Genomic DNA, 24,204 nt, shown 5'->3' with positions numbered 1-24,204 from the left:
AATAAAGTGAGGATTTATTTATAAAGATAACAATACTAATTACAAATAAAGAGTCAAAGGTGCCAAAAAGACATACACAGTTGTCACAAATAAAGATACAAAGTTAGAGTTAGTCTAAATAAAACAAATATAAAAGATTATAAAACAAATTAATTGCTAAACTGGTGATAATAAAATGTGTGTAAAAAATCAAAAAAGCCATCAAAGTACACAATGTTTGCTATTCAATAGCCGTGTTTCATAAGGTAAAAATTGTATAGAAAAGCAATTAAACGTTTGGACACGGCATATATTATCCTTATTTCTAAAAATCTTATACAGCACATTCCTCATCAATAGTTCTAAGCCTTTTTTTTTTTACACATTCTAGACCCACATAAGAACAGAAACTGATGAAGGAGCCCCATAATTTACAGTGCTGATTATTTCAGCATCAAACTTCACCAGATTCTTCCACAGCAGCTCATCCAGTCATTAGAAAACACTTGTAGCCATGTTCCCCATACAAGTTAGTACCTTAATGCAGTCATGATACCTCTGTGTACAACTACTCATTTTGTACACACACACACACACACACACACAAATTTATAGTGGTTTTGGAAAACTTGGACTAAGTATCAGCTTATTTTCTGTGCCATTTTGGATGTAATTCTTTATAGTGATTTGATTTTTTTTAATTGTGTGATGCAAAAAGTACAAATTGAAACTACACAATACAAGTATAACTACTGAAGTCTATTCCACAGACTATAAACATGGAGTATGTGTAATATTGCTGTAAGTTTTCACACAGGACAAACCTATTTGTGCTATTGCCATATATGTGTTAAAATGACAGCTATTTATGATTTGTGAGTAAAAATAACACAACAATATAAGCAAACTGCCGTCTGATCCGAGGTGTATCCCTGCCTCATCCTCAGTAATCCCAGGATAAGCTCTGAGTCCAATGTGAACCTGACCAGGATAAAACACCTCCTAAAGATGAACGAATGAATAAATGAATGAATAAATACTGAATTATAGTCAGACAGTGATTAATGAGTTGCAATTTCTTTGAATCAGGTAAACAAACTTCCACTTTGATCTAATTAGTGGAAGAGAATAAACAACTTAAAGCTGATGTGGGACTTCTGTAAAAGCTTTCTGTAAAATAATAAACTGGAAAGCAGCTTGGGGAGAACAGCCAGTGGTAACAAACCATGGTTACAAAATAGTTCAAGAATATCTGATCATGTGAATGATCATTTTACAAAGATATATGTGATAGGAAATATAATATCTGTGATAGGAAACAGGATAAATTTTAGACAGTAAACTCTTTTGAAGCATTGTGGCATTAAAAACCAGGGCCTCATTTATTAAGAGAAGTGCATCAAAAGTCAGTAAAAGATGGTGATATACCAGGTGACACTCTGATCAGACACAAGCATGTCATTCAGCTGAAAAAGGCCTTGTCCTTCAGCATTTACCTTGATTGTTGGGAACAAATTCTTTTCTTATAGGGTGCCAATAGATATGGAGCTGACAATAAATCCAAGTTTTAAAAAAAGCACTTTGTATGTTGGTTAAAGAGGAATTAAAAATGACAGGCAGCTGCAGCACTTGGACAACACAGTCATTAGGACACTACACGTGTGGTTTGTCCCATCACTGTTAAAAGAACAAGTAAACCAGTAAACAAACCTCAAACAAACCCAAATGTTTTCATGGCTAGTAATAATTTCATTTTGATAAAACTTTGGTCTGTGGCAGTGGCATTTAGTAAACTGGACGTTTTATAATGGCATGTATGCTCAAAAGCTTGCTGACAGGTGTGTATATAGTATACAGTATAAATTGTGAAACTTTCAGTGAATGCAGGATATTTTATTCTTCTCTTTCACTGCCTCAGAACCAATATCCAATTCCTATGGACAAGGTGACGTGTTGTTTACGTAAAGTGCTCTGCGTAAAAATTAACTGGTGATGTCTATTATTCTCTGTGAGCTTCTGGGGGCATTTTTATTTATTTCCTCGTTTACCTGTTTAGTTACTGAGCAGATAAATGTCAGTAAAACCCTGATGTCCCTTATGCTTTAGTGTCCTTTCTCTGACATGTAAGTCTCTCTTTTTATTCAGATTTTCTAGGACAAAAATGAATAAGGATAAGAATATTTTATAAGAATATTTTCACGTCAATTTCTGGTTTCATATAAACCCATTTGTAAAATTAGACAATTCACTGGAAACTGGGATTTAATAAATGAGGCCTCAGGTTTGGAAAGTTGTGTGTAAAGGCACTGAAAGCACTGAAAATGCAGTAGCATAGAATTAACTGATAATAACTATATATATAAACAGATACATTTGCACAGATCAACTGTACACACAATTACAATGAGTATATATCCATACAGGAATCAGCCTTAGAGTTTCATTTTAGGATTTCAGATGAAGAAGGTGGAGATCCCACAATTTGAGACTTTGGAGTCACCTGAGAGTAATAAAAACACAAAGAGGTAAATAAACGTCCATCGAGGTAGACACAATAACAAAGCATCATTGATTTGAATAATAATAATAATATAAAATATTTGTGATTTTACTTACAGGGGAAGGAGGTTTGGCAAAATTCAGATGGGCATAGAGAAGCACGGCGATGTCATTCTGACTGGCCTCTAGCGCTATGGAGAGAGCAGTGCTGCCATCCTGAGAGAAGAAAGTCAGCAAAGAAATATTTGTGGATATTTTGGAAACAATATTCACATGTATACATAACATACATGAATATTCAGTTGTTTTTATATAATGATGAAATATCACATTCACCAGTAAGGAATAGACGGAGCACTCACGTTATCGGTGAGAGTGGCATCACAGCCAGGCACAGACAGCAGCTGGCGTACAATGTCCACGTGACCATGCTCACAGGCACACATGAGGGCTGTGGAGCCATCATCATCCTGCAGATTGACCTGAGCACCGCAGCACAGCAGAGCTCTAACCATGTCTCCTCGGCCATGACTCACTGCCAGCATCAGAGCTGTTTGCCCAGCCTACAATGTGAAAAACACCCAAAAGTCCTCATTAATATGTGGCTTTTATCATCTGTCTCAGTTGTCCACTTGCAATCACTTAATAAAAATGATCATATTATGTCTGATCATGGCTAAACTCTATGGGAAGTTCTCCACTAATTAAAACATTTTACTTAATGATTTTTCTAGTAAATATTATTACAAGAAAACAACTGTGTTTTCTGTGTTAGTTAATGTACATTTAAGTGAAAATGTCTTCTCATGAAAGTAATTAATCATGGAAGGACTGAAATGAGCTGCACTCTTTGGTCAGTAGGGGGTGTACCTGGCTAGCTTTGGCATTAACATCTCCAGTACGGAGCAGCTGCAGAACCGTCTGAAGGTCACTTTCGGAGTGGAACGCAGCCAGAGCTGTCAGCATGATGGCCGTGTATCCAGCCTTGTTCTGCTTATCTGCATTACAGAGACCTGCGGAAAGCACACAGAGATTTTGTCAACTAGCGAACAAAAGCAACACTGTCTCTATGTTAGTTATAAACAATACAGGATCAGTCAGCATGTCAACTTTACTGAACACTAATTCTGGACACTTCCCTACTTTAAACATCTGATTAAACTCATCATTGAACTGACAAGGCCATCGCAGTTAATGCCATGAATACTGCATATATAAAGTTAACAGGGTCCATGGCAAGCCTGACCTGTGTCCAGCAACAGTTTAACCACAGGGAAGTTGGAGTGTGAGACAGTGTAGTGCAGTGCTGTGTTTCCATTCCCATCAGCCATATTGATCACAAACTCCAGCAGCTGAGGTGAGACAGAGGCAAAGGCATCCATGTAGGCTCTGACCACTGCTGTGTCCGCAGATTTATGACATGAAACACGCAGCCACTCCTGTAACACCGTGGTGTAGGCTGTTCTCTGAAAGAAGCAGAGTTGGAAAACACTTCAAATACATGCACAGTGGAGGCAGCTGGAGCAAATGTGGGGCTGCAGAAAGATAAAAGTACTGGGAGTGGGCTTGACCATAAGGAATGTACACATTGGTGGAAAAAAATAAAAGGAACATTTCATGAAAAAGGACATTGACTAAATCCCAGTTGCAAACAGGGCTGTCCCTGTCAGTTATACTAGGTTGATTACTATCTAACAGCAATAGCTAAAAAACAACTAACAGAGGCAACAGACTGAACTTGAAAGTGGCCAAATAGTGAGTGCTCAACAGGTGAACTTACAGGTGCATCAGATCTGAATCTTATTAAATCTTTAAAAAGAAAGCAATTTCAGTATCTGTTTTCTGGTGGCAGGTTCTGTTGAACACAGGCAAATAGCATCACACTGTACAGCAGCTGCTAAAGCATGGTCTATGACCCAGTTTCAACAGTTCATGTATGATTTACAAAGCGAAAATTCAGGCAAGCTGCCATTTGCAAACACAAATCAACAACGAATGCCTAAGAAAATGCCTAAAGAAGCAGTGGAAAAAAAATATATTGTCAACTTTCATCCTCCAGACAGATTTATGAACCAAATAATGACTTTAATCCACAATGTGTACTGCCAAGTGGTTAGTACTGCCAGGGATCCATAAATGTATAGGCAGTCATCTCATGGACATCAATAGGTCCACTGAAAGCTTTGCACGGTGGTATAACATAACAAATACCATATAAAACACTCTGTCCTAATGATGTTTTCATTTGCCAGGATTACCCTCACATCAGGAAATACTGTCAAAACTTAAAAACAAAATACTAACCACTTCATAAAACAAACACATCTGGTTTCTTGTAATGTAATGTGTAGGCTCACTATAGCTTATTCCTCTAGTATTTTACAGTTTTGATTTCTCTTATAAATACAGTATATGGTCTTTGGACACCTGACCATCACTCCCATATGTCCCTGTTGAACACTTCATTCCAGATTTATTCTCTTTCCTGTTATAATAATCTCCATTCTTCTCTAGGTTTACTCTAAATGTAGGAGCATGACTGTGGGGATTAGTGATCATTCAACTACAAGAGCATTAGTGAGATCAGACACTGATGTTGTAAGAGTGAGGAGGTCTGGGGTTCAGTCGGAGTTCCAGTTCATCCCAAAGGTGTTCAGTGGGGTTGAGTCAGAGTCAGGGCTCAGTGCAGGACACTCATGCAGAACACGGTTTGAATCTCTTAGTTCAGTGAAGGGAAATAGCAAACAAATACACACGATTTGATTATTTAGTTTTAACTTTGTGGAAGTTTGGGGAGGAAGAGTTTGGAGAAGGACCACATATGACCGTAACAGGCAGGTGTCCACAAACCCTCGGAGATATAATATATTTAGCATATTGCCAGCCCACCCCTTTTAAATCACTGTAATGGTAACTGTTATATTTTGTTATTTATTATCCACATAGAGTCAGAAATACATACCGCTTCCTGTTGGCTAAAAGCATTTGGTTCACCAAGTGCTTTCTGCAAGGTGTGAAGAGCTGTCATGAAGCTTTCACTCAGTTCTCCCCTGAAACTGAAGAGGCATTCATTAGTTGAATTATTACACTCATTGTTGTTTATACATACAACAATTTAGAATTTTTAATACCACACCTGCTTTCTTGTTTAGGTGATTTGTTTGAGCTGGTGTTTTCAGTCGGAATGCTGACTGGAGATTTGCCTGTGTCCTGTTGGTCAGTTTGCTGGTATGGAGTGAGGTCAGTGGTTTGTGATTGGCTATCATCTGGATAAGAAGCACCAGTGGTATGTGACAGAGCAGTGGGTTGTTGAGTGGTCAGGTCTGAGGATTCTGGCTGGATAGATTTTTGTTGGCTATCTGAGCTAGTGGTTTGGGGTTTGCTAACTGTTTGTTCCAATGCCAGGCAGATTGTAGATGATTCATTGGAACTGTGTTCAGGGCAAATGGCAGTATTTTGCATGGTATATTGCTGAGTGGAATCTGATTCTGCTGAGAGGACAAGAGTCTCCTGAGATTTGTCAGAATCTGAGGCTGGTGACTTTATAACAAGTTGACATGTGGCTGTGTCCAAGGCTGGTGATTGGGTGATGCCTTGCAGACCTGAGCCCTCACTAAGTAAAACTGGGGCATTGCTGTGCTGGGAATTTGTTGTCTCTATAGATTCTGGAATTACAAGGACAGAAACAGCAGAGCTGCTGACAGAGGTAGCCTGAGGGCGATGAGCTGGAGATTCTGGTAGTTTCTCAGTGGCTTCATGATATTCACTTGCATCACTGTCATCATCTGAACTCTCAGAACTGCTCTCCGATGAGGTGGACTCATACCTGTAGTTCATACCTATAGTTACTGCTCTCAATGAATAGTTACTACAAAACTTACTGTAGGTAGACAGAGAGATAATGATAAGAAGGTTCCACTAACTCAAGAAAATCTAAGTATATTATTTTCTAAGTCAAGAAAATAGTATATTATCTAATATTTACACAGTAAAAATAGTGAAGGTTATATAATATTTAAATTATTTATATATACATATTTATTTTACCCTCCATTTACTCCTATGAACTTCAGATTCTTCTGGGTTGAAGAAGACTGTGGTTCTCTGTCTGCCTTATGCTTCATGATTGATCTCAAGCTGGAATGAGGAGAGGCTTTAAAAGAAATAAAGAAAGTAGGAGCCTTGATATTACTGTTTAAAAACCTTCTGTGATACATACACTCATGTATGTATACAAAATCATTAAATGGTAGAATGGTAAAGATATAGACATACCTGGTTGAGGCACACTTTCACATGAGACCATAACTTCTGTGGCCAACTGCTGTTTCTGTTCTCCGTCCCTCAGTCTTTGGCAAAGGGGAGCTGCTTGACTGTAGTTGACTGTAGCAGTCTCCATAGCACTGGAAGCGCTGGTGACTGGCACTGATGTGGACAATTCACTTCTTAGAACTTCTCGTACTTGTTTGGAGCTTATTGCAATTGATTCTGAGACAGCAGATGGAAGTAAAATGCAAAACCCAATAAGCTTTCCACTTTTAAAGTCAGAGGTAAACATGGAAAAGGCAGTACTGGAATTGAGGTATCAATACATACCTTCTGCCCTCAGAGGCTCTGCATATCCTCTGTGAGGATTTCCCCCCGGGAGGGGGGCAGATAGAGGTCTGGTGGAGGTGCTGCATTGCTGAGTCCTGAGCATCACCGTAGGCTGCTCCAGTGTGTACACTTGGATCCCCACTGTCCTCTGCTGCTTCTGCTGGCCTTGCTGGGTAAAGCTGACCAGAGTGTGGAGGCCACCACCTCCCAGGTCATGCTGCTGCTGCCAGCCCACGCTGGTGGCCCTCACTGCATGATCAGCCTGCAGGGCCCCACCCTGTCTCTCCTTTTGCACTGCCTCCACCTGCATCTGGGCACTCTGTAGCTGATGATTAGTCTTTCTTAACTGCACCTCCAACTGGCCTACCTTGGACTTCAGAACTTCCATCTCTGGCAGAAGGCCCAAGTCTTCCTCCCTCACACCTACACCCACCTGGCAAGTATCTTTTTCTTTACTGTCTGGACCCACGGCAATGGTTCGAACCTCCTTCCTCATCCCTGGTCGGACACTGCCCACGATTACGGTATCTTCTATCTCACAGCCAGAGTCCTGACGTGAGCCATCTGGCGTGGTGGGTGAGAGTCCCTCCTCCACCTTACTGGTTCCAGCCTCCACACCCTCCTCTGGAATGTCAATGTAGAGTTCTCCACGTGGCCGTCCACGGCTGAACCCAAGTGTGTGGCCCAGGAACTTCTGGCTTTTTAGTTGGACGCTAAGCTGCCGTTTTTCCTCCTGCAGCACGGAGATCTTCACCTGCAGCACGGGAATGGTCTTCACTTGCTCTTCCAGATCCCGGATCTTCCTAAGGGCCATGGCCATTTGCTCACGTACATGCTGTAGGTGGGCTGGGGTGGGTGATACAGGTGTGGACAGACCTGAGCTGGCAGGTGTGTATGAACTTCCCCCACCCTGGGCACGATTAAAGCTGTGGGCACTGGACAGAGAGGTGTTAGAGCCAGCAACACTGCTGTGCATGCTGCCTAAGTTGGAAAAGCGACTGTCCTTCTCCTCCTCCAGCTTTCGCCGTGCATCTAGTAGAGTCTTCTCCACACGGGCCATGCTGAAGTTGGGGCGTTGAGAAGTGTGATAGCCCGGTGCACAGTATGAGTATGATGAGTGGCGGCTATCCATGCTGGCATTGGAGCACAATGACTCGGTGGAGGTCCACCATGAGCCAGTGTAACCATAACCACGGGGCAGAGAACCATAGCGTGGACGTCGCTGAACAGGGACCTTCTTTATAGTATTACCCTTTTCAATGTCATTAACATATTTCAGGAAGTCCAGATCCAGACGGTAACCATAGGGGGTCTCTACTGAGTAAGGAGCTTCCGTGTCCTTCGGGTGCAGGGAAGTAGGGACTGCAGAGTTAATCTTTCCTGTAGAGTGGGATAAGTAAATTAAACCAGCATAAATCTCTCTCTCTCTCTCTCTCTCTCTCTCTATATATATATATATATATATATATATATATATATATATATATATATATATATATAGATAGATAGATAGATAGATAGATAGATAGATAGATAGATAGATAGATAGATATATGATGACAATGCTATGATGTATTGTAATGCAAAAATATCCAACCTGGAAAGCTGGTGTCCATATGCAGCACTTGAGCCATGATTCAATAGCAACCTTCTGTAACACCATCACATACAAAACCTAAAAAAGGACAGAGAGAGAGAGAGAGAGAGAGAGAGATCTGTTAATGCATACGAGTCATGAGCAACTTTCTCATCATTCATCCACATGACACATAAGACCAGCTGCCTCCGCTCAGAAAAAACACCTTACTGTGGGGTCTACAACACTTACACAGATGGCCCTGATCAGGAGTGGGACTCTGTCTCTTTCTGTCAAAGGCTGAGGGGGAAGCCAGTAGTCGGCATCCGACAATGTGTAATGTGGGTTTGTTATGGTTTAAATCTTCCCACTGCAGTCCATAAGAGCCATTTTGACTTGGTTTGCTTTCTCGCTCCATTGCTGGGATTTTCTGTTTGTTTCTGAGTCTCAAAGAGAAAATGGAAAGGAAACTTTTCCTGGCAGCTCCAGTGACTTGTGGAGAAAGTGCCTCTCGTTACAACCTTATTAGGAATCATTTCTCTCTCGACGATTCTACATATGGAGGTGCTGGAAAAAGAAAGCACAGACTCTCAAAACACTCTCTCTCTCTCTCGCTGTCTCGCCTTCCACCTCTGTCCAACTTTTTCTTCGTTTTTGCTATTCCAATACCTCCCCCTGGTTCTCCCCCCTCCCCCTAGTCAGCTGAGGATCAGGAGTTTGCAGATGACTGCTGTCTCCTCTTCCTCCTTCCTGCCTCTCAGTGGTGCATCCCAACTCCAGCAGAGACCCATTCCACGTTTACAACAGTCAGGCCAAACAAAACATGCTCTGGCGCCGAGAATGGGTGCATGTATTCATGTTAGCTTTTACCTATGTTTCTCACAATTACATTAAATATCCAGTAGACTTCAGCCTGTACCCTTTTCAATTTGCATATGGTTACAGGAGCTGTGGTATCCTTACCAAAGATTAGTGTTGAAAGTAATTACTGTGGGGGAAGGAGGTTTGGAGTGTTGTGCATATGACTCATCTCTCCCTTGTTTCTTTCATGATGAAATTCACCCGATTAAAAATGTTCCAGATCTGAGAGCCTTTTGTCCACTTCACTGAGGTCGCCATGATCAATTTTTTTTTTTGTTCAAACACGGGCCCTCCGTTCTGTTTCACACTAAAACCTTTACCCTGAGCCTATCTAAGGCACCAGGAAATCTAGGGCACTCGGAAACACTGACAAAACTCACTCAGTATTTTGTGACCTTTTCAGTGCACAAACAAACCTTTCTTTCTCTTTTCCCACTGTATGCTGTTTTTCTTTCTCTAATGCTCTTGACTACTACATGTCTAGCTGGATGACATCTGGGGGCTGTGAACAAATTTAAATGACCCTGAATTGCTTGGCAAAAGTGGAATACAGCTAAGGTGTAAGTCTTTTGCAGATGAACCATGGGCTTCTGAGAAGAGACATAGCCAGAAGATCATGCTTATGAATGAGTTTTTTCTACATTCCTTTATGTGTGTGTGTGTGTGTGTGTGTGAAACCCAGCAGAGAAGTAGATGACAGACTTTACCAGGAAGCAGATAATAAAGGTATAATTAGAGTCCACCAGTATGACAAACATCTCAGTATCGTCCATTATGTCTTCAGCTCTCAGCATGCTTTGGTCTCTCTATCCTTTTCCTAAAGACCCTCCACCTCTTATTTTCCTCTCCATCTGTCTCTACTGCCCAACTTAAGACATTCAATGTTCTAATTACTCGTTTCCCTTCCTTCTTCTTCCACCCCCAATGCTTTGCCCCGTATTCCAAACAACCCTCCCCCACTCATGCCAGCAGTGTGACTGCCCTGAGCAGAGCAGTATTAGTCTGAGTGCTTATGGTATGGTATGTGTGAATGTGTGAGTGTTTGCACGTATGAAGCAGTGACCTTCCCCTGCATGGCAGACTATAAACACTTTAACTGAGTTGATATTGAACAGACCATGGCGATGCCTGTCCCCTCTATAGGAAGCTACATGGGGGATTTCACTAATATGGGCAATTTTTCTGTCTACTCAAGTAAAGGTTTTTTTAAAAAAAACTTCCCATGACAGATATCACACTCTCCAGTTTTCCTCCCTACGTTCCATACCAGCGTCCATTAACTCTTCTTGCCTATAAAGGAAGGAAACATATCTTCAACAATTTGCCATTCTCAAATCCTCCATATCACAAAATCATTTAGAGTTTAAGAAAAGGCTATTTCAAAGATAAGAATCATGTAAGATGAATACATAGACAACCATAAAGAGTTAAATTAGAGCCCTTTCCTCTAGAAAAGTCAGAAATACCTCCTTGCACCCAAAAATCTCTGCCTGTTATTGGGGTCAGGTTTTAAGGCGTTTCCTCACTGCAGAAATGATTCACAGTGCTACATCTCTACCTCTCCACCCAGTGTCAACCATGCTTTCCTGTCCTTTTTCTGCTCCCCTCCCTTTCTTCAGGATGGTGCCTCAATTTTGGAGGAAAAAATATGGAATTTATGAGCAGCACAGTCCAGCACTGGCTCCTGTGAATTACATGCAGATGTGTGATGACCATGTGTGTGATTCATCCCAGCACCACCCCAGGAATATCACACACCCTGAGTAGAAATGCATAAAAATATAAACATGGAGCCAAAAGTGGACCATTATCTGTAGGAGGAGAGAGTCAAATACCATCTCTGTGTTAAATAAGCTGCTGCGTTTCACATCCCTACTGCTTACCATCACAAACACCACTCCTCCCCCTCGCCCAGGTCCACAACAACATGAAGCTTGGCAAGTCCTTCTGATGTCTGGGAAAGCTCAGCACAGTAACACTGAGCTCAGGCTTTTTGTGGCAAACAAGCATTAGCCACTACTATGTACACTTTTTCGAAACTCTGCACTCAGTTAAGCACAACAGCACTCTATGTGGAGCCAACTGTAAATACAGCACATTGTTTATTGTTTAACACAAAATGTATTCTTCAACATTTCTGCATAAATTTTCCACTTGGTTTCCATCACTAGCACAACTACATACAACTACATGTCCATAAAATGCTTCCATAATTTGTGTCCTAATCAATAACATTCATGTTTCAAACCCAATGGATAGGAGGCTGTTGTCAAATTAGATTAGAAATCGCACAGTATATCGAACTAATCCAAAACCACGGTGAAAGTTCAGCACAGTGTGCAGGAATATTACACCACAAATCCATTACAGAGTGCCACATTTCATTTTCAGATAGCTGTAAAAGAGCCTGTAATAATGCCTCACAGTCACACTACTTTTCAAGTTCATTTTAATTTTCCTCTTACATTAAGGGGTAATAATTCACTTGACAATAGATTTGGAAAGCTTATGTTCAGATTATTTATTTTTCTAATTCAATATTAATTCAATTTATTTATATAGCGCTTTTAACAATAGACATTGTCTTAAAGCAGCTTTACAGAAGTATAGAAACATATAAATATAAAATCATATAAAATGATAAAATTTAAAGTTAAGTTACTATTTACACCTAACATTTATCCTTACTGAGAAGGCTGAGGTGATGGTGGTGAGGAAAAACTCCCTGAGATGATCTGAAGAAGAAACCTTGAGAGGAACCAGGCTCAGAAGGGAACCTCATCCTCATTTGGGTGTCACTAAAAAATGTAAAGGTAAATAATGTCCTTTCTACAACAGTTTATAGTCACAAGGATTTGTATGTGACCAAGAGCTCCTGAGGAACTAATAGGTCAGTGTAGTTTCTGAGTATATTATAGATTTTATAGCATTATAGCACTAATTCATCTAACAGTTTGTATTTAAAATAGTTTCCCCCTGTTGCATGTGGTATATTCTGTATAGCCATGACACTGAAAACAAGGGGAAATGATACATTACAAAATAAAACAAACTAAAGCAATCAGCACATATGCTACAGTTCATTTATTGTAATGCCACCAGTTACTGGGGTTCTGCTGAGTCCTTTTGCTCTGATCAACAGTGTTCTTGTTAGAAGAGATGTACTACTGGTGTTCCAGTAAGAGTTGAAATGTGTTTGTGCAGGTTATTTAGCCCTCCTGTTGTCTTGTTTTCAAATGTTTTTATATCAAATATACGGTTTTATTTCATGTAAATGAAGTCTGTTGACCTCAAATAACTAATGGCATTGTATATTTTGTAGTAATAATTTTAAATGAAGTTAATTAAAAAGAGTAAGACAAAATTGGGTGATAATTTAAAAACAGCTGAACCAGCTGAAATGAGCTGATGTACTAAACTGGGTGTTTGCACTGAAAGAGGTATAAAGTGATGGCAATGACTAATGTTTATTAGCAAATTCTTCCAGTGACTCACACCCCTGAAGCTGGAGTAGATTAACATGCACAAATCTCTCCATCACCCCATAAGTAACTAGCCTCACAGAGATAGCTCATGCTGGACAATCATGATCATAGATTAATTCTTCAGTGTATAATTCAAGATTCTGAAGATGCTTGCACTTTATATTTGACTCTACTTGTACCACTGTCTTTGATGCCATGTAAGTTTTTTCAGACCTCTACCTATGGCATACAATAGTGCTCATAATTATAAAACTGCTGTTTTATAACAAGTTTTTTTGGTGATGCAGAGCTGAGTGTGCAAGCAGATCGTCTTCATACTATGATGAAACATTTCTATCTTGATGGAAGTTTTATTATCCAGGATGATCCACAGAGCACAAGGGCTCGCTGAATGATCAGATGAATATGTACATGATATGAATCATAGGCTATGGCCTTTGCAGTCATCAGGTCACAACCCTTTTAAAAGTCTATGGATGAATTTTGGAGCAACCTGTCAGACATCAGCACTCTCCATCACCATCACTGAAGCGTGTGGTATCCTGACACCTTACTACAGCACTATTAATATTTTCCTTTAATTTGTGATCTATCTGTCAGCTAAAAATTCTGTCTGGGTTTGTAAAGCATATGGGCAAGATTTTTTTGTTTTCTCTCAGAATGCATTCTACCCACTGCTGAAAAGGACGCAATATGGAAATTTAAATGTTAGTGGGCATGTGAAATTATTCCATTATGGAACAGCATCATGCTGAGAGCTGAGAACATTGAGTTATATTGTTCCAGCAGTTTTGTCATGCCAGGGGCTGGAATGAGAGAGAGAGAGAGAGAGAGAGAGAGAGAGAGAGAGAGAGACCCTTAAAGAAGAAAAAAGTGACATGCAGATCACAAAAGCACCATTCATTCTGGACCGAGCTCCACAGCTGGTTTTAATAGAGAAGGGGAGAAAGAGAGAGAGAGAATGAGAGAGAGAGAGAAAGAGAGAGAGAGACTGCCTGCCTGCCTGAAGACTCTTGTACACTGAACTTTTGATGAGAGGTCTCATTCTTTCACTGATACACAGTATCATGCTGTGATTAAATTATGTTCTTTCACTCCCCCTTTAAGAGTGTCTACAAAACATAAAGCACTGTCAAATATCAAATGTTCAACTGCTTTAATTAACTTGTAAAGAAAGAATTCCATGTAACACAGTAATGTGAGGTAAAGTAAAATCATTTACTATACCAGTACACATAAACTGACTGTTCTCACTAACAGAGAACATCAAGACTTTTCCCTCAACCAGCCTCAATTAAATTATAAAGTCATTGTCCAGACCCATGGCTCATTAAAAGTGAATGCATTTAGGTACAGGTCAGAAAGAGTTACAGGAAAGGGAGCTGCAGCTCTCTTGGGACATAGATACAAGTCCCCCACTTCCTCCTAACATAGCTTAGGAGAGGCAAAGATCAGAAGAAGCTGATATCAAGAGTAAATGAGCAGAATGAGAAGAATGTAAAAGAGCACTTGAAAGAAAAACAACAGTAAACTCAGAGGAGTGAGAAAGCTAGAATTTATGTGTAAAGATTTTAAAAAACAATCCTTATGCAAAGTTAAAAACTCAGAGCAGACTCAGCATAAACCCACACAGTTACCCAAGCTCAGGATCAAACCAGGAACTTTGGAGCTATGAGGGGGGAATGTTACCCACTGCACCACCCTGTCACTGGGAAAGAAAAAGGTGCAAATGGTCATTTCTTAGATAAAAACTAAAATGGCACCAGGAGCAAGAAAATTCTCCAGTCTGGTTAGATTAAGAAACATTTCAGCCTTGTAAAAACCGCAAAGTAAAAATGAAGGGAATGGGAGAGGATTAAAAGAGGCTTAGATGAAGCTTGGAACATGAATAATAATAATACAATCACAACAAACTTCTCCAGGCAGATTAAAGTGCCTTGTTCTAAGAGATCATCTTTATACTTTTTGTCACTCCTTTGCCCAGTTATGGAGAAAAATGATGATTAGGAGACTACAGAGATAAAAACTGGGTCACAACAGGACATTGAAGAAGCTTTTAAAAGGTTGTTAAACACAGACATTGTACATATTTATTTTTCTCCATTTTATTAAAGGAATTCAAGTAGATTTGAAATTCAATCTGTTTCCACAAATCAGGTCAATAAAGTTAAATGTGCCGAAATGCTGAAGTGAGCTACGCACACATGGAACAGCTGAGGTGGAGGAAACCCTCTGGCCAAACTAATCACTACCTCAACGTATATTTCAGATCTATTGTCCCTCTGCTGTAATATGAGGATTCCTTGAGTCTCAGAGAGCTATTGACTATCCTAAAGACAAAATAGAAAATCCAAGCGGACTGCTGTATTTTCAGTGAATGCACCAACACCCCAGAATACTCCTTAAAAAAAATACTGATTTTCATACGGCGCTCAAACTGTGTGTGATATTAATAAATATCTTTATTTGCTTTTAGTGGCTCTTTTCTAAATGCCTTGGGTTTGTTATTTTTAGACTGAGCCTCTTATGCTTTTGTTTTATGCTTTATTTATAATTTATTTAAATGAAGAAATAAAGTAATTCTATTCTAAAGTCCTTTGAGAGTGAATCTTGAAAAGTGCTATATAAATAAAGAATGCTTGGGTTACTGAAAGCACTTGTGAGCACAACCAAAAGCCAAAATCCTTCCTAACTGAAGTCACCATAGTCTGCACAGACCAACCCACACACACACACTGGGGCTGCTTTTTACATTAGGGAGGGGTTATGGAGGAACCGACGCTCTTTGGCCTAGCAGTCAGAGCTCTGAGCCCAGGATGGGGCCTCACCCTGCTCACGTTACTGCAGGAGTGTGTGTGTGAGAGAGAGAGAGAGAGAGAGAGAGAGAGCAGGGCAATGCACGTCATCACATTATTGGCCACAGCACTGACCTCTAACAGGAAACTGTACATGGGTGGGACAACAGGAATTGCTAAAGCAACAAGAAGAAAAGAAAAAAAAATCAAAAGTAGAATTCCTAGGAGAATCAGGACGTTTAGGGGCGGTGAAGGATAAAGAAAAGCCGGCTGGAGTAGGATACTTCAGGAAAAATGGTGACGATCAGATTTATGGAAAATGATGAAGGCAAAAATTTGTGCATGTGCAAATGAGCAACAGTATAAACACTAATAATGTGTCATTAAAGAAACAATGTGGTCTTGGGCTTGGGGAGACACACACCAAATGGTCATGTAAACAAAATGGGGGTGGAATGGGGTCAGAGAGCGTCTCACAGGAAAGAGTACACACACGTTCAGGCCCCAGGCTCATAGCAGTTTTGTGTCGATGCCATCATTTTAATTTAAAATCAAACATTTTATTGGGAAATCCCCTAAATAAAGAATCCATTAAGCAATTAGAAGTAGATATCAACAGTCAATCAAACAGTCCCTCAGCTGGAAAATACAAACACATGACACATTAACATTACAAAGCACTGACAAAGAAATGGAAAATGCCATTCTTTAGTCCAAAATATTTTTCAGTCTATGTAATGTTAGCATACTGGATTATCGTGTAGTCAATCTGTATAGTTTAATTTTACTGCCTTACTGATAGTACCTTAGGGAATTTTGAGAAATATGGTCTGGTAGGAAGAGTCACAACTGATACAGGGTACAATTTTCCCACAATGCATTGGTGATGCACTTGACATGGATACTGGTTCCAAATCAGGAGCACACAAGATTGATTACAGTGCATAGGTATACAAATTACTATGGATTTTCTACTGATTGCACCAAAAGGGTAATTAACACATCGGTATAAATTGTAGTGAATACACATCCCTAAGATGTGTGAGACATTACAGCCATAACATTGCTTCCATCCTTAGATTTAGATGTTTGAAGGAGCTTTGGATAAATTGTTGGAAAATTATAGTTTGTGCTACATTGTGCTGCTCCAAACATGGAAACATTAAAAATACAAGGCATGTAAATAGTAGATCAACATGCTAAAACAAGCCCAGATCCTCACACCAATCTATAATTATTGAAAGTACATGCAGATATCTATCAGCTTATTCAAGAAGTAACAGTGAAATGCATAAAATCATCTTTGTGAAATGCAGAATCTTTGTGATACTGCTCAATGTTGATACAATGGAATCAGGCAAAACCTACAGATTTTTCAGGAGCACTTTCATGCTGTGAATCTCCAGTTCTACTACATCCCAAAGATGTTCTACTGGATTCAACTGGTTGGGCCCCTGAAGAACACTGTTATGTTCATGAAACCAGTTTGAGACCCTTTCGCTTTGTGACATGGTGCAACATCATGCTGGAAGACGCAACTAGAAGATGGTAAATTGTGAATCATGAAGGAATGCACCTTGTAGTATAGTTTACCTCTATGTTTGTCCATGTCAACTGTACTTTGTTTTTGTTCTGTGTAGCACCTCTGGTCTAGGAGGAATGTTGTTTCATTTCATTGTGTACTGCATCAGCTATATATGGTTGAAGTGACAATAAAGCTTCTTTGACTTTGAATGCAGATGATCAGCAACAATACTTAAATACTCTGGTGTTCAAGTGATGATTGATTTGTATTAACAAGCCCAAAGTGTTCTGAGAAAACCTTCTCCACACCAGTACACCACCTCCACCAGCTTGAACTGTTCACACAAGGCAGGTCAGGTCCATGGATTCAGGTTATTAGTGATACATTCTGACTGTATATCATCTGTGAGCCTCAGCAGAAATTCAGCTTCATCAGCCCAGGCTGTTCTCCATCTTGACCTCACAGTTTAGGTGAGTCTGTGCTCACTGCAGTCTCAGCCTCCTGTTCTTGAAGGACAGAAGAGGAACCTGCCATGGTCTTCTGCTGTTGTATCCCATCTGCATCAAAGTTCAATGTGTTTTACATTCTGAGATGATTTTCTGCATTTCCATCCACGGTCACTCATTGTTTTTTTCCTTATTGCACAATTCTGTGTAAACTCTAGAGACTGTTGTGTGTGAAAATCCCAGGAGATCAGCAGTTACAGAGATACTCACACCAGCCCATCTGATACCAACAACCATTTATACCACAGTCAAAATCACTGAGATCATACTTTAAAGCTGAAGGTGCTGGCTGTTTCGGCATGATTTTATGCATCTCACTGCTGCCACGATTGGCTAATTATATAATTGCAGGAACGAGGAGTCCTGGTTCTCCCAACAAACTGCTCAGTAAGTGTAAAGTGCTGGTGGCTCTATACGATACAGCTGGTAAATTTGTCACATTTGGAACAATGTAATGTTTTAGTTCATCGCCCACAGAGTCATTATGAGAAGCTTTTTTTTTTCTTTATTTGCGATAAACAGGAAGCTACTAAGTTTAAATGTTTATTATGCCATATAAGGGGTAATATAAGTGGTAATTTATTTCACCATGCAGCCTGTTGACTTTGTTGTTTCATATGGAGACATATCACATCCAGAGCCTTGCATCAAACAGAAAGATACTTCCTATTGTTATGGCCCTAGTGTAGCTTTAGAGGTGGCTTGATAGATGGATAATTTATTTTACTTTATTGCTCCAAGGGGGGTAATTTGGGGGTATATGAAATATGATATTTGAAGAAATACTTCTCACTGTGGCTTGGGTGGGACTATTTTTAATATGTATCTGTATCTTTCTAATCTGCTTTAAAAAACAAAAACAAAAAAAACCCAGAAATAACAAAAGATAGCAAGTGGACATATCTTGAATGTGGTCAGATTGAGTATTTCATATTATAAGAAAGCAACAAACCAAAAAACAAGATTATTAAACATATTTTTCACCCTTTGTGATGTTAAACTCTTCTATAAACATTTTTTATTTCTAGAAAAAAAGAAATCTGCCTAGCGAATTAGAAAATATAAAACTTGAAATGAGTAAAATGTTTAGAGGGTTAATGATATTAGATTTGTTTTATTGTAATCTTATACTAAGAAACAGAAACATTTGAGTTTATTTTAAAATATCTTTATGGTATTTTGCAGTGCAGTGATCTAGTTTACCTTCAAAAGGTTTAGTTAGATAAAGTGCTAGTAATTCGAGTTTTCGAATAGAACTTGTAAACTATTTGCACAATTCTAGGTTAAGGATACAAAGGAAAACATGACAGAGGTGTAGGATTGAGGGCTTCACCCCCGGGACAAGGACGTTTTGTAGCCTCGGCTTTTTTCCTGAGAGCCGCTTTTCAGATCAATCCCTTTATAAAAAGTGGACTCGAGTTAAAACTAAACTCCAGTTTACTTGAAACGGCTATTTTAAACAACAATTCATCCACGAAAGGATTGACAGGGGTATGAAGATTAAACAATAGACTAGTGACCACAGTAAAAGCAGCGGATCTGCAAGGAATCTACTCAACATCTGGAAATAATGAAAACTCTCCGAAACAAGCGGTCCCACCCTCTCCCCTGAGCCTGAGCGATCACTTTACACCAAAAAATCCGAATAAACAACAAAAAAGGCGCGTAAAATATTTTTCAATCTCATGATGCCAATTAGAGTTTATGTACCTAGTCTGAGAAAAGCAAGTTAATTTTTTTAACTTTTTTCCCCCCATAGTAGAAGCGCACGTCTCTCCTTCCCCTGGATCCCTAACAGGGAATATGTTACACTTCAAATCACATAAGCTGTAAGATAAATTCACATCATTTCACACAGCAGGGAAGCACAATACGTCTGTGTGTATCTGTAGAAGAGCTATTCCTTTTTTGAGATAATGTACTGAAGTCGTGCGCGCGCTCCGGTGCGCTCCGTTTGCGTTCCAAATGCTTGATGCTCTTCGTCTAAAAGCTAAACTGTGATTAATATTAAATATTATTTTCCAACAGCTTCCAGGCAGAAAACATGACCATCACCAGACAGCGACCGGTTACTTTGTTCCCCGGACAAAAATATAACCATGACATCACCATGCCAAATGAAATTGAAAAAAAGCAAAAGAAAAGAAAAAGCATGTTTACGCACACTTGTGAAAATATATGTGAACTAGACAATAAAGACTTGGAAATGGATATTTAGCTTACCTTTCCGTGTCCCCTTAGCCGTGGAAGGCCAGCAATCTCACTGACAGCGAGACAAAAACACTGCAGCCAAAGCATGAGGAGAAATCCCCCTCCCTCTGCTCTTAAAGGCACAAGACCAAACCATGAGCAACTCGAGCACAAAACGCTTGGTTTTATTGTCCAAAATCAGAACCGAATCTGATTTGTTTATACGAATAAATATGCTAGATCTCAAACACGAAAACAGATCCTATCCACAGATTGTCGGGGTTTTTTTTCAGCCGAATTCTTCTAAACACTAATGCAATGCACCGCTTGTTATTTCTGCGTCATTAAAACAAGAAGCTGCTCTGTGTTCATCTTCATCATCATCTTCAACATAAAATCCTCCAAATCCTGCTCTCTCTTTATAGCTTAATGTTAACTGGAGCACAGGATGGTGGGCTGTTCACACATGACATCATATTTTCCTTCAGAGAAGCCAAGTGTGCGTAGACCCACAGCTCAGTGAGGTAAAGAGCTTTAAACAGCATCTCGATGGGTTTCTGGAGGATGAAGCTCGGCTTGTGTTTCCTGATGAAAATACACTATAACTGGACACTGGGGTTTTACTTACAGGGCACTACAAAGGCTGATTCCATATACTGCATACTGTGCAGTAGAATGTATTTAGGGAGCATCCTACATTTAAGATACACCATGAACCATGTGTGGGCATCAAATATAGACATGGAAAAAAATAGTCCTTATATTGCTGTTCTGTGTGGTGGACAAACCTGGCATTTGTTAAAATTCATGTGCAGTTTTTATTCTTGTAACACTTTGTTCACATTACTGTGGTCACTAAAAGCAACAGCCACAGTTAATGAAAACACAAACATTCTGTTTTACATCAGTTAAAATGACAAATACTAGAAAAACCTGTATCACATGTAGATTAAACTAATTAAAATATTCATTAAAAACTAACACCCCCCCACACACACAAACCAAGAAAAGGAAACAAAATAGAAATAGTTTACAAATTTCTTCACTCACACTGAGTATCCACTTTATCCAGGTCTCAGAGGCTTCACAGCCCAACCCCCTGAACACTGGGTGTGAAGCAGGAACACACCCTGGAAGGGGCACCAGGGCATCACACAGCACCATACACACACATTCATAAAATCTCTGACACCCAGGGGCAATTTAGTTTAGCCAATTCATCTACAAGCATGTTATTAGGAGACAAAAAGCACACAGAGAAATGACAGAAAAACTCCAGACAGACAGCAGCCTGAGGCAGAACCTGGAGCTGTGAGGCAGCAACCCTAAAATGAATTGGATTTAGTAATAAACCACTCCAACAGTGTATGGATTAAGAAATTTAATACAATTAGTAAAAAAGGAAAATGTACAGAAATAAAAAAAAAATGGTTATCAACAGTAGCAGTAATAAACAGCAGGCATCACATGGGCAATTTACGATGTGAACGTAAAGACTGTCAGTAGTTTAATAAAGAGCAAGCCATCCTCCTGCAGCTTCCTACCACCGTCTGATGTTTCTCCTGTCTCCACTTACACTTGCTCTAACACAGAAAGTGACATTAAGCTTTTGTGCATTACATAAATTTTAAACAAACAACCAAACTCATGAATCTAACAGAGTGAGTGCAGATCTATGAACAAGTGGCAGTGTAAATTCTTAACAGTGCAGCGCCAGAGCCGATTCGAGCTCTGTTTTATTTTTCCATAACCCAAATTCCAGGTTTCTCCGTGTCGTCTGTAGCCATTGGCATACGAGGTAAATGATTAACGTGGGAATGTAAAAGTCCAACAAATTGAGCCAAGCCACTTAGAGCCTGGGGAGGAGGGGGAGGAGGAGCTTTTTATGTAGTTATCATCCTCGCTCCCAGAGCCAAGGGAGAGAAGTAACATGTTTAAATGTTTTGAAAACAGATAAATGTTATCTTGGGACATGATGGTGAAACATTAAAGCTTTGGTTGGGCTCAGATTCACAAAGTGCAAGCAGTTACTTACCCCATACTACAGGGCTCTTGACTCTTTTCTCTCAAACAAATGGACACACACACACACACACACACACACACACACACACACAAGAAAAGAAGGAAGTGCAGCAGACTATTTAGATTCCCATGTTCAGCAAAACCTAAAATTACCACCAGTCTGCTTAAAGAGGACTCATTTTTGAAGCAAGTCCCTAGAGACTGCCTGAGCCATCACTGCCCTGTCTCTGGAGAGCCAACAAGGCTGTGTTTATGCCATAGATAACCCTTCAGAGTAAACATACATTCGACAGCAGAGGGCTCATGCCCAGCGTAGGAGAAGGCAGTCTGGAGCCTGAGCGAGGGGGTTGGCCTACTTCTCCTTGGGTGTTATTTAGCATTCTGTCCTCCGAAAACTGGACCTACTGAGGGAATTCCTACAGAATGGGAAGAAAGAGGGAGACAGATCTGAGTGAAAAGATCAAAGGTCTCAAAGTGAGTCAGGAGGCGGAATATAAGGCAACGGACAGGAGAGACAACCAGGGAGTAGAGAAGAGCTAAAAACCCAATGAACAAACATATATACAGTATATCCTTCTGTGTGTGTGTGTGTGTGTGCGTGCACAGATGTATGTGCCATGTCTCATCCTAGACATGACACATACCTGTGCGTACCTTTCCTTTATCTGCAGTAACCTACAGAGGACATCCATATACACACCTACAGCTTGTATATGCCAGCCAGCAAGGCTTTTGCTGGGATTTCAGAATGATAATGTGACTAAATCATGAAGGTCAAATATTTTTACATTACATTATTTCATTTTTTCCATTAGAAATATCTCATTGTTACTTGTTATTTAAGCTGTAGAACAATACTCAGTGACGCCTGAATGAAGTCTACAAGCATGGCTAGTGGTCATCACTAAGAAACATTTGCCAAGGTAAAGTATTTTTGGTACTTGCCAAGCTATTATCCATAATTATAGGCATAAAAAGGGCACTTGGGTACAACTACCACATTCATCAAAACCAAGCTCAAGCACTCCGACATGGTCAAGTAGAGAAGAAGAAATTATTAGTCTGGCTTTTTCCCCTACAGGCCCCTACTCATGTCTGCTGCATTTGAGGAAAAAAATAATATAAGAAGTGGTAAAAAAAAAGAAAAAAAGAGAGTGTGCATCATTTTTAAGCCCAGTATTTAAAGATATAATGAGTTGATTCAAGTGCTCCATTACCTATGTGTAGGTGTGGTAGGTGGTATCTGTATGGCTCGGTAGAGTTGAGGGATCTTGCGGTTAATGAGAGGACACAGAGCCTCCTTCAGCTTACTGTAGTTCCTCTCTAGTTCCCTGTGGTACTCCTTCTGGTCTGGTCCAATCAGAGCCTTGTTCTTCCTCAGAGCATCCTCACATCTGCAATTGTGGACAACCGTGGTAAGTGTACGTGCGTGTGGTTGTGTGTGGTTGTAGTTTATTGTCTCTTTACCTCTTCATGAAATCCTTGAAGCTAAGACGCAGTTTGTTATGATGTCGAAAGAGTTTTGGATCTTCTGGAATTTCAGACAAGAATACCTGGGCCACCTCGAGAGGACCCTGTAGACAACGCTGATGTTAATGAAGTTTATAACTACATGTAACTTAACACACCACAGAATATGGCGCATAAAGCTTGCCTGGTTAACTGTGGTGCCCACACAGCCTTGCAGCACCATCTGCAGCATCTTGGAGTCTGCAGGATCCTGGTGCGTGGCAAAGGCCAGCTCCTGCGTCTTCTTCTGCATGTCCTCAATAGCCACTTCAATTGGAACAAGGATTATCTGACAAAATGGAGAAGATGTGTTTGAACAAACTTCTCAAAAAACACACACGCACACACACACCTAAAAAACACAACCCCAGCCCTGTATGTGCAAGTACCTCTTCCTTTTGGATGACATTGATGCGGGTCTTGATGTAAGGGAAGGCATGTGAGGTGGTCAAGATGGTCTTTCGTTTGTACTGCTCATGGAGGTCACCGTGCGCACGGCCGTCTAGCGTAAACGGAGTGCAGTACATGAACATGCGCAGGTTGTAGTTCTTGTCGAAATACGTGATGCGCTCCTTCAGCTCATACGTGTCGAAGAAGGGCTCCACATATGTAATTTGTAGGTACGCCTGCCGACCAGCACGCAAAGATAAAATCAACA

The 24,204-nt window shown here is 40.1% G+C and overlaps 2 protein-coding genes across 18 annotated transcripts in view; both read right to left on the bottom strand.

Moving 5' to 3' along the window:
- Positions 1 to 207: 207 nt before the first annotated feature.
- kank2 (KN motif and ankyrin repeat domains 2) lies at positions 208 to 20,409 on the bottom strand. 5 transcript variants are annotated; one of them, XM_058377873.1, is made up of 13 exons: positions 20,046 to 20,407; positions 8,672 to 8,749; positions 7,075 to 8,454; positions 6,754 to 6,966; positions 6,526 to 6,631; positions 5,615 to 6,304; positions 5,441 to 5,534; positions 3,725 to 3,944; positions 3,349 to 3,491; positions 2,841 to 3,041; positions 2,596 to 2,694; positions 2,376 to 2,479; positions 208 to 981 (listed from the first exon to the last, which is right to left on the bottom strand). In XM_058377873.1, exons 2-12 carry the CDS (start codon positions 8,706 to 8,708, stop codon positions 2,420 to 2,422), a joined length of 3,243 nt encoding a protein of 1,080 aa, XP_058233856.1. In that variant the 5' UTR covers positions 8,709 to 8,749; positions 20,046 to 20,407; the 3' UTR covers positions 208 to 981; positions 2,376 to 2,419. The 5 variants fall into 5 exon arrangements, with proteins under 5 accessions (XP_058233856.1, XP_058233858.1, XP_058233859.1 ...); XM_058377875.1 differs by having other exon boundaries at positions 2,401 to 2,479; XM_058377876.1 differs by having other exon boundaries at positions 208 to 2,479; positions 5,441 to 5,528; positions 20,046 to 20,409.
- A 969-nt stretch (positions 20,410 to 21,378) lies between these two features.
- The window catches only part of LOC131345131 (dedicator of cytokinesis protein 7-like), a 41,233-nt gene continuing 38,407 nt past the window's right edge, over positions 21,379 to 24,204 (bottom strand). For all 13 annotated transcript variants that reach the window (XM_058377857.1, XM_058377861.1, XM_058377858.1 and 10 more), the window contains 5 exons: positions 23,936 to 24,172; positions 23,692 to 23,835; positions 23,505 to 23,611; positions 23,255 to 23,431; positions 21,379 to 22,453 (listed from right to left, as the gene is read on the bottom strand). In XM_058377857.1, the coding sequence (XP_058233840.1) occupies positions 22,411 to 22,453; positions 23,255 to 23,431; positions 23,505 to 23,611; positions 23,692 to 23,835; positions 23,936 to 24,172 (708 nt within the window). In that variant the 3' untranslated portion in view covers positions 21,379 to 22,410. The remainder of the gene's footprint in view (positions 22,454 to 23,254; positions 23,432 to 23,504; positions 23,612 to 23,691; positions 23,836 to 23,935; positions 24,173 to 24,204) is intronic.

This window comes from Hemibagrus wyckioides, linkage group LG24, assembly GCF_019097595.1.
Source record: "Hemibagrus wyckioides isolate EC202008001 linkage group LG24, SWU_Hwy_1.0, whole genome shotgun sequence".
In the NCBI taxonomy this organism is placed as follows: Eukaryota; Metazoa; Chordata; class Actinopteri; order Siluriformes; family Bagridae; genus Hemibagrus; species Hemibagrus wyckioides.
The sequence above is the reverse complement of the archived record's forward strand: the minus strand, read 5'-3'. Positions and strand labels throughout refer to the sequence as shown.